The sequence below is a fragment of the Apostichopus japonicus genome, chromosome 22 (assembly GCF_037975245.1).
Source record: "Apostichopus japonicus isolate 1M-3 chromosome 22, ASM3797524v1, whole genome shotgun sequence".
Lineage (NCBI taxonomy): Eukaryota > Metazoa > Echinodermata > Holothuroidea > Aspidochirotida > Stichopodidae > Apostichopus > Apostichopus japonicus.
Window position 1 is genome coordinate 6,711,836 of NC_092582.1, and position 14,022 is coordinate 6,725,857.

The 14,022-nt window shown below is 36.2% G+C and overlaps 1 protein-coding gene across 7 annotated transcripts in view; it reads right to left on the reverse strand.

Moving 5' to 3' along the window:
• The window catches only part of LOC139964132 (GTPase-activating Rap/Ran-GAP domain-like protein 3), a 190,438-nt gene that overhangs the window by 8,279 nt on the left and 168,137 nt on the right, over positions 1-14,022 (reverse strand). For 6 of the 7 annotated variants that reach the window (XM_071965492.1, XM_071965497.1, XM_071965499.1 and 3 more), the window contains 12 exons: positions 9,505-9,608; positions 7,086-7,200; positions 6,612-6,657; positions 6,063-6,169; positions 5,582-5,697; positions 5,145-5,255; positions 4,839-4,913; positions 4,085-4,148; positions 3,491-3,538; positions 2,313-2,411; positions 1,551-1,664; positions 529-692 (listed from right to left, as the gene is read on the reverse strand). In XM_071965492.1, coding sequence (XP_071821593.1) covers positions 529-692; positions 1,551-1,664; positions 2,313-2,411; positions 3,491-3,538; positions 4,085-4,148; positions 4,839-4,913; positions 5,145-5,255; positions 5,582-5,697; positions 6,063-6,169; positions 6,612-6,657; positions 7,086-7,200; positions 9,505-9,608 — 1,163 coding nt within the window. The remainder of the gene's footprint in view (positions 1-528; positions 693-1,550; positions 1,665-2,312; positions 2,412-3,490; positions 3,539-4,084; positions 4,149-4,838; positions 4,914-5,144; positions 5,256-5,581; positions 5,698-6,062; positions 6,170-6,611; positions 6,658-7,085; positions 7,201-9,504; positions 9,609-14,022) is intronic. The other variant, XM_071965493.1, reaches the window with a different exon arrangement.

Consider the following 14,022-nt stretch of genomic DNA (forward strand, 5'->3'; position numbering starts at 1 on the left):
AAAGTGTCAAGAGAAGAAGTATGCATGGGGTTTAATACTTGAATGAAGGAAATGCATATTCCTAATATAGAGAACACTGTATTTAGCACAGTAATATGATCATTGGGGGGGGGGGGGAGTGAACCGGAAATGGGTCAATGAGGGGGTCAGTGCTAAACTGTAACCAATTTGGGTAGGTCACGGTACATAGCAGTGAATCTAAAGAGTGAAATAAATAAATGTAATAATATTAACAAGACTGCAGTCTAGCTAGTAACGGAACGTAAAACATAGAGTAATATATTTAACACAACAACCATATTTTTTCACATCACAAAAATAAACATAATTTTACCAATACCGACTAGCTCGTATATGGGTCATATTTATGCAGTAGTACGGTAATTGTACAGTCGTACAACAAAGTGAATATAATTGGTGGACTTTTGAATATATCGTTATGAACTAAATTACCAGCTCATGCTAACATTACAGTTTTGTAAATTCATACAGTAAATACCATATCCAATTTAGTTATTCAGTACGTACTTTCACAAATTGAAATCCTTCGATCGTGTCTGTATCGGCTACCGTACACCAAGCTGACCACGCCGCGCTGTGCTTCCAAGTGAAGAGCGAGAGTTTCTTGCCCATAGCAACGACCATCCGAAGATGGCTGCCACCAGGTCGACTCACAGCAAATAAAGTACATCCTGTGTAGGCAAAATCATATCAAATTGTTATTATTCAACATGAATGTTAAAATTGTAAAAAAATGTGATGTGTAGTCAGACATGCATGAAAAATTGTTCCACAAATTTAAGATCAAATTGTTATTCGGCATACGTAATTCATACACATTGGGGGGGGGGGGTGGGTGTGTGTGGCTGGGGCATAAATTGCTACCGGATTTGTGAAACCACACGTGGAACTCAGGAACCTTGAAACGAGCGGCTCATTTGACCTTTGGACGAAACTATGTTCCAAGCTGACATGTCAATATGACCCTGGTCACAAGGTATATGCGGGTAGCGCCCCCCACCCCTTCCCTACCGCGCAGTCCCCATCATGTATGCAATAACTTCACAAGTTACATGACAGTAGAATATTCCCACTCCCTCAATTGTTGGTGTCACTTCTTGAACTGTTTTTGCCCCACCAACCCATGCCTAGCCCGAGTTAAAGGGTGTGAAGACTCGCGCAAAAGGAAACGTCTAATGCCGGTAATCTGACCTAGAATGAGGTGTAACAGAAGTTTAGACATCACCATCGATCCCAGAAAATACACACACCGTACAGCTTGCTACCATCGACAATTAGACACTAGTGTACAGTCAGTACATACAGCTGCGGTCAATACCCACAGCACAGTGAACACACAATACAGCGATGGAAATCTCATGTCCAGCTAAAGATAACAAGATTTCACGTTTCATTACTGTCTGCATTTTGTAGCGACACGAACAAAACGTCACTTGCAAGCAACGGAAAGTTAACTTTTTCAGATGGCCGCACGCGGTTTGGGGCCAGTCTTTAATGCCTTTAAGGTAGATTTGGTACAAGATTATTACCTCTTGTCTTCTCCAGTTTGTGGTCCTTGCAGTCTGATCTAGTCCTGATATGATCTGTTTGTTCCTCTCCTTCAAAGTCAGAGAGTCTGAAGACGTAAATACGTCCCTCTTTACCTGAACCAAGCAAGAAGCAAAAAGGAGAGCAAAATGTAAGACAATTAGGACTACATCAAAACAGCATAGCGAAAAATATTTGCACCCTTGAAAGTTAAAAATAAATATGACAAATACTGATTGTTTTCAAACATACCTGCATATGATCACAATAAAACATCTACATGCCACCCACTTAAACATAAAATCAAGTAATCGAAGTCAAAGAAAGAGACCAAAAAAATCTCGAGATCAATACTTTACACTTATATAAAAAGTATGCTATAGTATAACGTGACGAAAGTGTGGAGGTGTGGGGATTAGGAAACGTTGGGGTATAACGGGTGTGTGATCCATTAATGATAAATTGAAAGTCTGCTACATTTAGGTTACAAACTGCAAACTGGTAACATCCCCCCTCAATTTGCTGAGCAGTATTTACGACTATTTATAAAAGCAGATAGTTTTATCGACAAACATGACACTAAAATTCCAGTGATTTTGATACTTAAAGTCAGCAAAACAATACCTGTTGCCGACAACCCCCCCCCCCTCCCTCTATCCTCCCACCCTCACATCACCGACTACAAACTGAGTGTAGCCTAATGGCTGTGGTCCATTATTAATAGTAATATCGGTCCAACTACATGACATGGTGAATATTCTTACCTTTATCCGCTCTGAAGAGAAGTAATCCATGAGCTTCAACGACCGTCAGTTGTTTAATCGCAGCGGATTTATCAAACATCATACGTGGACTGACGCCCTCTATTAAATTAAAGGCACATAAGTAAACGCTATATTAATCGTATATACTTATATTAAAGATCAACACACCTGCAAAAATTCCACTTCACGACTGGTATCGTCCTTTTTTGGGACTCATCAGGCGAAGGTAGGAGTCGGTGTGTCACAGACAAGTCCGTACCACTACGCCACAGTGATTCTACTGGTGTGAATGCGCGTTATAGGTTTCTAAAACTGTCAATGAGGGCGTACATGGTGCTTTGAATCTGACATTATTGCCTGCACAGAATTTGGTAACTTTCTAGACACGCTGTGATCATTTATTTTACAATCGGAACCATCTTTACACATGATTCGAATAGGAAACATTAATTTGAACATGGCGTTTTTTATGTGAATGCGTTTAGAGAAATACCAGGAAGAAGTGAAAAATAGTAAACCCATGACCTATCACAAACAATCATACGAAATTGCACTAAAATTGGATAAAAAAAGTGAACGACATTAAAATTATACTGATGAAAAAATGTCTTTAGATTCCTCATTGATTGTAATTGCCATCATAAATATAAATCAATCAGAAAGTGCTCGCACGACTTCCCTATGGTTTCCACGTTATTAAGCACACTCATAAAAAATGGTAAATCCCATATTTATATATATATTATATATATATATTATATATATATATATACATATATATATAATATATATAATATATAAACTTCCCTATGGTTTCCACGTTATTAAGCACACTCATAAAAAATGGTTAATCCCAATATTTATATATATATATTATATATATATATGTATATATATATATAAATATATATATACTAAAATATATAAATATATATATATATATATATATATATATATATATATATATATGACATTTAATTGTTATAAATTTAAGAGAAAACCATTTGCGTCTCTATACTTCCTGCTGAAAATATTCATTATTAAAATCGAAAGCTGCTAAAAGCTTTTTGCTTCAGGAATAATTTGCCACCAGTTGAACGATACCATGTCTAAAATTATAAAAAACGTGCTGGAAGCATTCCAAAAAGGTTAAATATTTATTTTTATTTGCTTATTACCTTCAATAACGAACGTTCCAGCGTCAGTTGCAACAAGTAATTTGTCTCCTGTGAAAATAAATTGAAAGGAAATTATCATTTATGTTTTGTCTTCAAACGCAAAAAAAATAAATAGAAAAGTAACACCCAAGTTAAGAGGCAGTGGGTGTGAGGGGTAAGGGGGGGGGGGGAGGGGGTAACAAGTGCAGTGGAGAACAAGAGCAGGGGAATACTGGCTGGTTATAAACAATGTTGGTAAGGTTTTGATACTTTCAGATGAACCAATTCATAAATTTACAGGTTCCTCAAATTCACAGTCGTTCCGAAATGTGGCAATGTTCACTCATCGCTTAATTATCAGTATGTTTTTTTTTATGATATAACAAATGTTATTGTTTACAAACCTTACCTAATGACGTATAAATAGAAATAAAAATGCGCAGAGATAATAAGTAGAAAGTAACAGGATTACTACGGTTTAATACGGATTAATACGGTTTAAAGATTGCTTGTTTTCGCAAGAACAAAGGCAGTGCATTTAATATGTTTGGAATTAAGTGTACACACTGACGGACCATAGCCTTTGCATGGAAGTAATTTCAGTTCTAAACTTACCCCAGGCGTCTCCACAAAAAATATCGTGTGGGAAATCATTTAACAGGACTTGAGGCTCCCACGGCTGAAAATTGAAAATAAACAATAAAAAGGAACACAATTAAATTATTCTTTGAAAAAAACTTTCAAAAAGAAACGTCCATTAGTAAATGATTTGTGCATTTGAAAGGGAAACAATTATATGTAATAGGAGACAGTTAGGAGAGAAGTGAGGAAACTAAATGCATTAAAAAAACATGGAATATTTATCGATACTTAAGCTGGGATGCGTAATAGGCGAAACTTAATGAAGAGAACTTCATCCTGACTTCAAACAGTCCACCAAGAAAGCAAAACCAGGCCTTGAAACGAAGGCCGAAAATCCTGTTATCAACATGCGTGCATAGACTTCTGATTGGTTGATTGGGGAAGGAGGAGATAGTGACCTTAGGTCATCGGTGGCGCAATGCAAGAATGTAACCTGTTCTTAGACAAGGGTAGATATCGGAGTGCGTATGTATAGGAGACATGTAAGCGAGGAGAGATGTAAATTCCATGTTAACGGAGCAATTGACAATTCATATAGTGAGACCTAACACTTGTTGACGATAGTAGTGAATGAAACCTAGCATCGTTTTAGTTTTGGTAATGAATAAATTGTTGAAGCTCAATGGAGAAATTTCCGATGGAACGTAAATATTGAAAAGTTCCTGAACTGGTTGGAATATTATTGTTTACCCATCATGGCATTTAAATGTAACTTTTAGGGACTTACTTCTCGTTTCAATAGACTTGTGGTTGCAAGGCTTGTTGGTGCATCACCCTTCACAATAGTCTTTAACTTCAGGAGCTGAAAAGAAAAGAAGAAGAATAATAATACAGAGAAACATAAAATAAAGGAAATGGTTAATGGAGAGAAAAATGTATTTATTTGATTTCTTGGATTTGTGAATTGTCATTTTTCACGTTATTTTGCGTGATAATTTGAGGAAAAATTTGACCCCATCTGTCATAACTAATGACGTGAAACCTTTGCCAATGGCTGTTGTCGAAACATAACTTATAGCCGTAGCATATTTACCTGACCAGTTTTAACAAATTCTGACTGCCTAGCTTCTTCTTTCTTATTTCTCCAGTTCCAAGAAGGCTCAGATATGACGTCACTCAATGATCGTTTGTTCATCATATTTTGCTGTAGATCGAAAAAGCAAGAAGAAAAATTTTAATTGTAAACAAAAACTGTTTTGGAGTAAGTATTACAAAGAACCGCAAAATATAGCAAGTACAAGAAGAAAAAAAATGAAAAACATAAACCTCAGCCGGGGAAAATGTTGTTACTTTCAACCAATAATTCCGCAACCAAGGAAAATGGGGGTGGTGTGAAAGCGGTGGTAGGACCCTCCTTTCTGATAAGGCATACTATTTTTGCGGTTAGGCTATGGTACAAATCTCTATTATGAATATATTATGTTAAATTTCGTGTTATGTTGTTTATTCTTTTGGTTTTAATTATCATACCTTCATTACCTCCGGTTGGAGTTCTTGTTGCAGGTTCTTGATCAGCATGTCGAGTGTGCGCTGGCGTTTGTAGGCGAATACTGGTGTATTAAACGCAGCTTTCTCGCCGTTGATAACTGTAACAGTAATTACACGTAATTAACCAATTAATTATCTGGCACAATGAAAAGCAATAAATTAGATGACGTTAGATAGATCGACATGAAGGTTAAAAACAATCGAATAGCAATCCTGCTGCTGTTTACTTATTTCTTCTTTTTTTTGAAATTTTCTTGTTGCTTATTATTTTTAATCATTTTTAATTTAGTTTTATTTAGCATGGATCAAAATAAATTATTGACCTGAGATCATATCCAATATTGTGAAAATGCTATGCAATTTTAAACGGAACTATGTAAACTGTTTAGACTTAATTTGGTTATATTTATAGGCGATTCCTTAATATTGCAGGCAAGTATCTCTATACATAGCATTAACTCACGTTTTACTAGGAGAAAATCTCTGAATTCGTCCAAATCATCGAATACTGGTGGCGAAGGCAATGGCGGTCCAAACAAAGGCACGGATTCTGCAGAAAACACTCGCAATCTATGAAGGATGAAACATTTATATTCAGTATAAGTGCAAACAAAACATACCGCCAAATTCTAAAACACGTTCGTTCTCCCGTTTTGAAAATATAAACATTTCCAAATGTTTTGTCAATTATTCTGATTCTTAACCATTGTAACTATAAAGTCCTTCCCAAGCGCATTTGATTTTTTTCGGTAAATTAACTTTGATGAAATTATTGGTAAAACTGTTGGGATCTACTTCAATAAACATGTCGTTGAAGATGACATTCTTTCTTTATTTGAAGCAAAATAAGTTGATCAAACACAGAAGAAGGAATCGTGTAAATTTTGAATTTGCAAATGTTGAAGTACAATTATTCAGTAAGAAGAAAAAAAAAGAAAAAAAAAAACATCCCTCTTCATATTTTGTTTTACTAAAATTGTCTTTGAAACATTGGAGTGGAGGCTATACTTACTTGTGTGTTTTGTCCTGCTTGTTGAATGTCACAAGGGCGAAAATATCTTAAGCAAACAACGTTAAAGAAATGTTTAAAGAGTAAAACATGTATACTTATGCATGCATGCATGCATGCTCCGTCTACTATTTAGGGAACTGTTAAGAAGATTCAAGCATTACTAGTTACAATCATACATGTCTATGTAAGAACCTTTAAATTGATCTGTGTTTGATTTGGAACAGACAAACAGCGCCACAATTCATCTTGCATACGGATACTTTTATAGTTAAAGGAGTTACCACGCCAGAAACCGACCCCATCATCGTCATCATAAACTGAGAGGGAAACGAAAGTGAGGGGGAGTGTGGGTGGGGGGGGGGGGGTTGGTAAACTGACTAAATTATGGGAGGTGTAACACCAACAAATACCGATTTGGTTTTTAATTTCAAAAAATTCAAAAGTTTCATATAATTTCAATTTTGATAAGGATACGGGTGAAATGCGATCTGATCATCGAAGGTTTAAAGGTCGGCTCGTCGTCAATGCTCTCGGTTTCCTGGAAGACGATGGTTGCTATGTCATTGCCCACGTGACGCTTCCTCTCAACCTTCAAACAAAATTAATAAAGTTAGTTTAATATTACTGGAATATCGTAAAAGAATCCTGCAGATCATTGACACGATTTCGAAAACATGCGTGGGTGACGGGAAATACCACCCAGCGGAAACATTGACTTAAAACCGAGGTTATATAGCTTACGGACATTCAGTACGGAGGGCATGAATTTCGTAGAATTATTTTCCCAAATGAGGGTCAAAAGATTATTGTTCAATTATTCTTTGCTTTTGCTTCCTAAGAATACATTCCGTTGCTGATACCAGAAACGTGTGGCGGGTGAGAAGACATTAGGTGAAGTTGTCTGATATATGAAAGGGAGGGGAGGAGGGGGGGTGGAGCGTGGGGCGAAGTGGGTGCTTTTTATGGAGGAAATTATACAAGGATATATATTTATGTGAAAGAAATAATCATTTATAAACATCACAACGGCAAAACAGACATTGACACGTTGGCCTATGCATGTAATATTTTAATTTGTTTCCAGAATTTCCATAAGTGAGCAGGTTAACAATTTCCTATACGAACCTCATTTAACTACGGTATCGCTATGCTTCGTTAATGATAATGAACACTGCCAATAATTGATATTTTTACTTTGAGTCCGCATACTTAAAATAACAATCAAAACTTATACTGTTCTCTTGTTACGAGACAGAGAATAAACAAACACATAAAAATGCAGGTTTAAATGTTATTAACTGTTCATGAAATCTTCGACTTATTCATCCGGAGGCTCTCATTCCGTAAAACTTTTTGCACTTGAAACGTATACTAATTTTTTGTTGTAGCCACGGAACTGTGACGCGTGTTCTAACCTTACTGGAGCACGACTTGACACGACATGGTTTCTATCATCAACTATGCTAGCAAGGACTTTGAATGACGTTAAACTATGTGTCATAATTACTTGATGTTATATATATATATATATATTTAAAAGTCAGAGGACCTGACGTTTCGATCCTAACAGGATCTTCTTCAGAGGGTAACAAAGATCTGAAGAAGATCCTGCTAGGATCGAAATGAAAACCTACACAGGTATTCTGCAGTAAATAAGCATTTTTCTCCATTTGGTGTTATATATGATATAGCCTTAATTAGAGGACGGGTATCAAGCTACATGTTATAAAGACAGTACTCATTTACAATGCAACTGAAAAATAATAAAATCGATGTGAATAATCATAACCACCAAATTATGTAAAATTATTACCCTCTTACATAAACGAGAGAAGTTAGTATATTCACAAAATTGTTTCTCTTTCAAATTTTATGTTTTTTTTTGGGGGGGGGGGGGCGTGTAGTCGCCTGTGAAAATTGACTCCGGCAATAGTAATGATGATGTTTACCACACCATATAGTTCAACTTTCAACCTAGTTTATTTAAAAGGAAAAAGATTGCATTGCTTGGAAGCGCATAAATTATATAAGCATTTTCTAAGTATAGTGCTCATATCTTTCTGGGTATAAAGGCATTTCTTTAGTCCAGCGTGAATATTTAATTTGAGATTAAAATTGATGAGACTTTTAAAAAATATCATGCAGGGAAATGTAATCATATATTCAGTGAGATAAGTTAGTTGTTTATAAGTTGTTGACGGTTTCAGATCTGTTAGCTGTTTATAGTTTGAAGGTTCATGTGACCTTTACATACCGACCTGGTAATAAATGTTATTGCTTATTGTACAATAATTGCCAACCTATACTCTCTGAGGATTTCACATTCTACGTTGTGCATCCAATTAAACAAATGGACGTAATATTAAAACTAGTGACCTTTACATGCAAATTCCACTCAGTTTAGTAAACGGCCCTTTTTTAGTCTTAAATTGATTATCATATCTGCATGCATAAAAATAATTTCATATAGCTTTATCTCAAATTCCAAAGAGGTTCCAAAGGGGTTCGACAAGGGTTCCAAATTTGAAACAAGTAAGCTATGGGGTATACATTTATTCCAAACTACTCAGTTTGCAGTATCTTAGGAATAGTTAACGGTTTCATAACTCAGAGTAATATGATTATATAACATTGTTCGTCAAATGTCAGTACAACTAACATACTTCTAAATCTCCGGATTTAGATGAGTTTTGTCAACGTAAAATGCGGCTCCATGAACGAAACAACGAAGCAAAAGAATTTTCACCTTTTTTCAGTCAACGTCCTAACAGCAACCTTATACACAAGTTTAATGTTACTTTCTGCCAGATAGGTGCACTTGATTTCTACAGAAGGCCTCACACAGTGAGTGGGGAAACGCAATGAAACGACTGAAAGAAGACTACCTACATACCTGTTGTTTGTTTTCTTTGGAGAATGGTAACATTGTAGAGACATGGAACATTATTTCGTGTCCTTCATAAGTCGTGTACACTGACTTCGTACCGGTTGTGTTGTCTGTTTTACAAAAAAAAAGAGAGATAGAAAACGAACGTTAACAAGCTTAATTTTGATGGATTACAATCCATGGTGAGCTAGCAATTATCGTACCTCATTAGAGCGATCCAGTTTTTTGAATCAAATTACTCGTGTATGTTAAATACGGAGCCTTTACTACAGGATGTCCTTGGAGCACGCTAAATGTGGGCCTACATTTAGCGTGCTCCAAGGACATTACCAGACTACTACCAAACAATATGGTGGTGCTATGCGGCGACATCCTGTTACAATTTTGGTGTAAATACTGAGGCAACATTTGTTTGTGTATTATGAACACGTTAACACGTCATAAAAGGGAGGACGTTATCAACGTTATGTAAAGCGTGGTCATTCCATTTACATCGCCATTATATATAGTCACGAGCTTACATGTCCTATAACTATAAGGCAGACTCCGAGGCAGATAATGAAAATGGTGCGGTAATACTTTATATGTTTATATATATTGCCTGAATCAATAATTTGCATTAATTAAAATGACAATCATAATACCGAAAATGAAAACGAGAGATTTGTTTTAAGTAAAGGTACAGTTTTTCTGTAGATCTAATAAGATTATTTTTGATATTCCGTTCAGACTGAAGCGCTAGACAAATTTTAACCTCTAAGCGAAGTCCAACGAGATGGGGGAGATGTCTATGAAATACATTAACATTGAGACGCTGAGAAATAAGTAATGGGGAAATTGCTGCAAGCTACATTCAAATAGGATGATGCGAACATCTGCGGCTGAAAGGACTTTTCGTAAAACACTAAGTCATGGATCGCTTTTTAAAGGGAAAGAAATGAATGAATTTTATATATGTAGTATATGTAGTATATCATATGCGTGGGAGTACATGCTACATACGGGAACACCTTCTTTGTATTGTATAGTAGGCCTACATGGGTCTACCTAACATATATTTGGGAACATAATATACAGGTGGGTACCCAATATACATGGGAGTAGCTATAATATATACCTGGAAGTACATATGTGTGTACCCAATACGCACGGGAGTATCTAATATACATTGACGTACAGATATGTGTACCCAATGTACATGCATAGGAGTTGATAAAATAAACTACATGGGGTACTAATGTACATCATAATTCGTATATGTAATTTAAAGGGGCAATTATTAACTTGCTCTTCGGTTTTCTCGGAACTTTTTGCTCAAACCTTTACATCAAGTATAATTCAAAACTATAGATTGCAGTTGATTACACCAACGCATTTAATATATATAAAAAAAAAAAAAAACTTATCTCAAATTTAAATGAAAGAATGGCCTGCTATGTACTGTGGATCGTACAGTGTAAGGTCAATGATTATATTGGTGAAAGCATATATATTTTCATACAAATCAGCAATTTAAATGTACAATATGATTGATTCTATATATACAGAAGCCATGAGATGCGACAACTTAATATTACGTCATGTTAAATCTTCAAATATTGAACAGACTCCGCTCTTTAATATATGGTTCACCATAACGGAAATTTGGAAATATTATCCCTCGGGAGTCAACACTATTCGTTTTCGCAATTTGTCATCCTTTTAAGTAATTTTGTCATAACCCATGTCGATTTCTAGATGGCTCAAATCAATCACGATCAAAACGTTAATGGGGTACGCGGATCTACATGCGCTGTCAATTTACAGGAACCTACAAAACTTGTAAAACTGCATCATTTTTATTACTTCTTAATGACTGTTTTATACCTTGGCCTTGAAACCTGCATAAAATAAAGATAAATCTTGTACGTACATACGCTTTCGGCTGCCTTTTACCTTATACAGGGCAGTATGGTGATTTTTTTTGAAAATTAGCAAAACTCCCCCGGATGACAAAAATAAACAGCATCCATAAACTAGTCTAAATGGTCCAAAGAATAGACCTTTAATATATTGTGCAAAGTTGTTAGACTAATCATGGCTTTGGCGCCATGTTTTATAAGCTTTTTATATATCGCCAGTATAGATGGACAATAGCTTTCGTTTTCAGCTGGTTTTCGACTTTGTTTTTCGACTGTTTTTAGCTGTTTTAATTATTATTTCAATTTTTTGTTTAAGTTATACACAGAAGCACCTCTTTTAACAGTAATTGTTATAATTCACTATACGTGTTTCATTGGATCATAACAAGCACGTGGTAAGAAGACTACATGGCCGGGGTAAATTTCACTGTAATGAAGACGTTCATATACGTCATATAGACGTCATAGAGCCACAATTATAATGATCAATACCCAAACGGTGGGAAGGATTGGGACATTGAACAGTCTAGTTATGTTTTATGTTGGATATGACACATATCAGACCATTTTGTCAAGCAGTCTCAATTTTACATATTGATCTTCTATATTGTACAGTCTTAATAAGTATTATTGGGGGTTTTCCCCGTTAATTTTCAAGTTATATATTGCAATAAATGTTCATTCTGAATTGTAAAGCTTGAAATATCACGAAAGCTCACTGAATTATCGATTAACTATCAATCTACAACCATCTGGAAGTTTATCGAATGAGTCATACTAGAAAAGATTTATAAATAGGTCCCTAGTTAATGATTTCATTTTGGTGGTACCGTAGAGACGGACCTCGATTCATGGTGAACTTACCCATATGTACCTATATTTCTGACCGACCTATTCTCGACGAATACACATTTGCAAACTGCACAATTGATGGATCGAGAATTAAACGCATTTATAACCAGAATGCAAAAATGCCTTGTGGTTTCGATTATGTAACATTAGCAGTAGTTAGGGTGTACAACATACTTGATCTTAGTAATATAGTGCAAAGCAGTGTGAAGTGACAAACAATAAATTCACAATGACACTGGCTGTCCTGAAATGACCTTTGACCTAAACAACAGTCTTCTTGTACTAAATGTGATACATCAGCATACTAGATATGATATCTGTCCTTGTTGACATATTGTGTAAAACATTCTTTTCACAACTTGCCCCTGGTGAACTCAAACGACCAATGACCTCCGCCCACAACATTAGGCTTCTTATCTGTTCTTGTTGACATAAGATGTGTTAAACATGGTTTTCACAATTTGAACCCTGGTGAACTCAATCGACCAATGACCTCCGCCCACAACATTAGGCTTTTTATCTGTTCTTGTTGACATAAGTTGTGTTAAACATGGTTTTCACATTTTGCCCCCTGGTGAACTCAATCGACCAATGACCTCCGCTAACAACATTAGGCTTCTTATCTGTTCTTGTTGACATAAGTTGTGTTAAACATGGTTTTCACGTTTTGACCCCTGGTGAACTCAATCGACCAATGACCTCCGCCCACAACATTAGGCTTCTTATCTGTTCTTGTTGACATAAGTTTTTTTAAACATGGTTTTCACAATTGGAACCCTAGTGAACTCAAACGACCAATGACCTCCGCCAACAACATTAGGCTTCTTATCTGTTCTTGTTGACATAAGTTGTGTTAAACATGGTTTTCACGTTTTGACCCCTGGTGAACTCAATCGACCAATGACCTCCGCCCACAACATTAGGCTTCTTATCTGTTCTTGTTGACATAAGTTGTGTTAAACATGGTTTCACGTTTTGACCCCTGGTGAACTCAATCGACCAATGGCCTCCGCCCACAGCATGTGGCCTCCGCCCACAGCATTAGGCTTTTTATCTGTTCTTTTTGACATAAGTTTTTTTAAACATGGTTTTCACACTTTGCCCCTGGAGAACTCAATCGTCCAATGACCTCCGCCCACAACATTAGGCTTCTTATCTGTTCTTGTTGACATAAGTTGTGTTAAACATGGTTTTCACATTTTGACCCCTGGTGAACTCAATCGACCAATGACCTCCGCCCACAACATTAGGCTTCTTATCTGTTCTTGTTGACATAAGTTTTTTGAAACATGGTTTTCACAATTGGAACCCTGGTGAACTCAAACGACCAATGGCCTCCGCCCACAGCATGTGGCCTCCGCCCACAGCATTAGGCTTTTTATCTGTTCTTTTTTACATAAGTTTTTTTAAACATGGTTTTCACATTTTGCCCCCTGGTGAACTCAATCGACCAATGACCTCCGCCCACAACATTAGGCTTCTTATCTGTTCTTGTTGACATAAGTTGTGTTAAACATGGTTTTCACAATTTGAACCCTGGTGAACTCAACGACCAATGACCTCCGCCCACAACATTAGGCTTCTTGTACTCAAGATGGTACAATTACATACCAAATATGGGATCTGTCCAAGCTTCCCTTGCGATATTATGTTTAGGAACGTGTGTTAGTGTAGAGAGACAGGTAAGAGGGTGAGTGGAGTAAATGTTTGGCGTTTGCTGACTTCAAATGACCTTTGAACTCCATTAAAATCAATAGGCTTCTTTTACTCA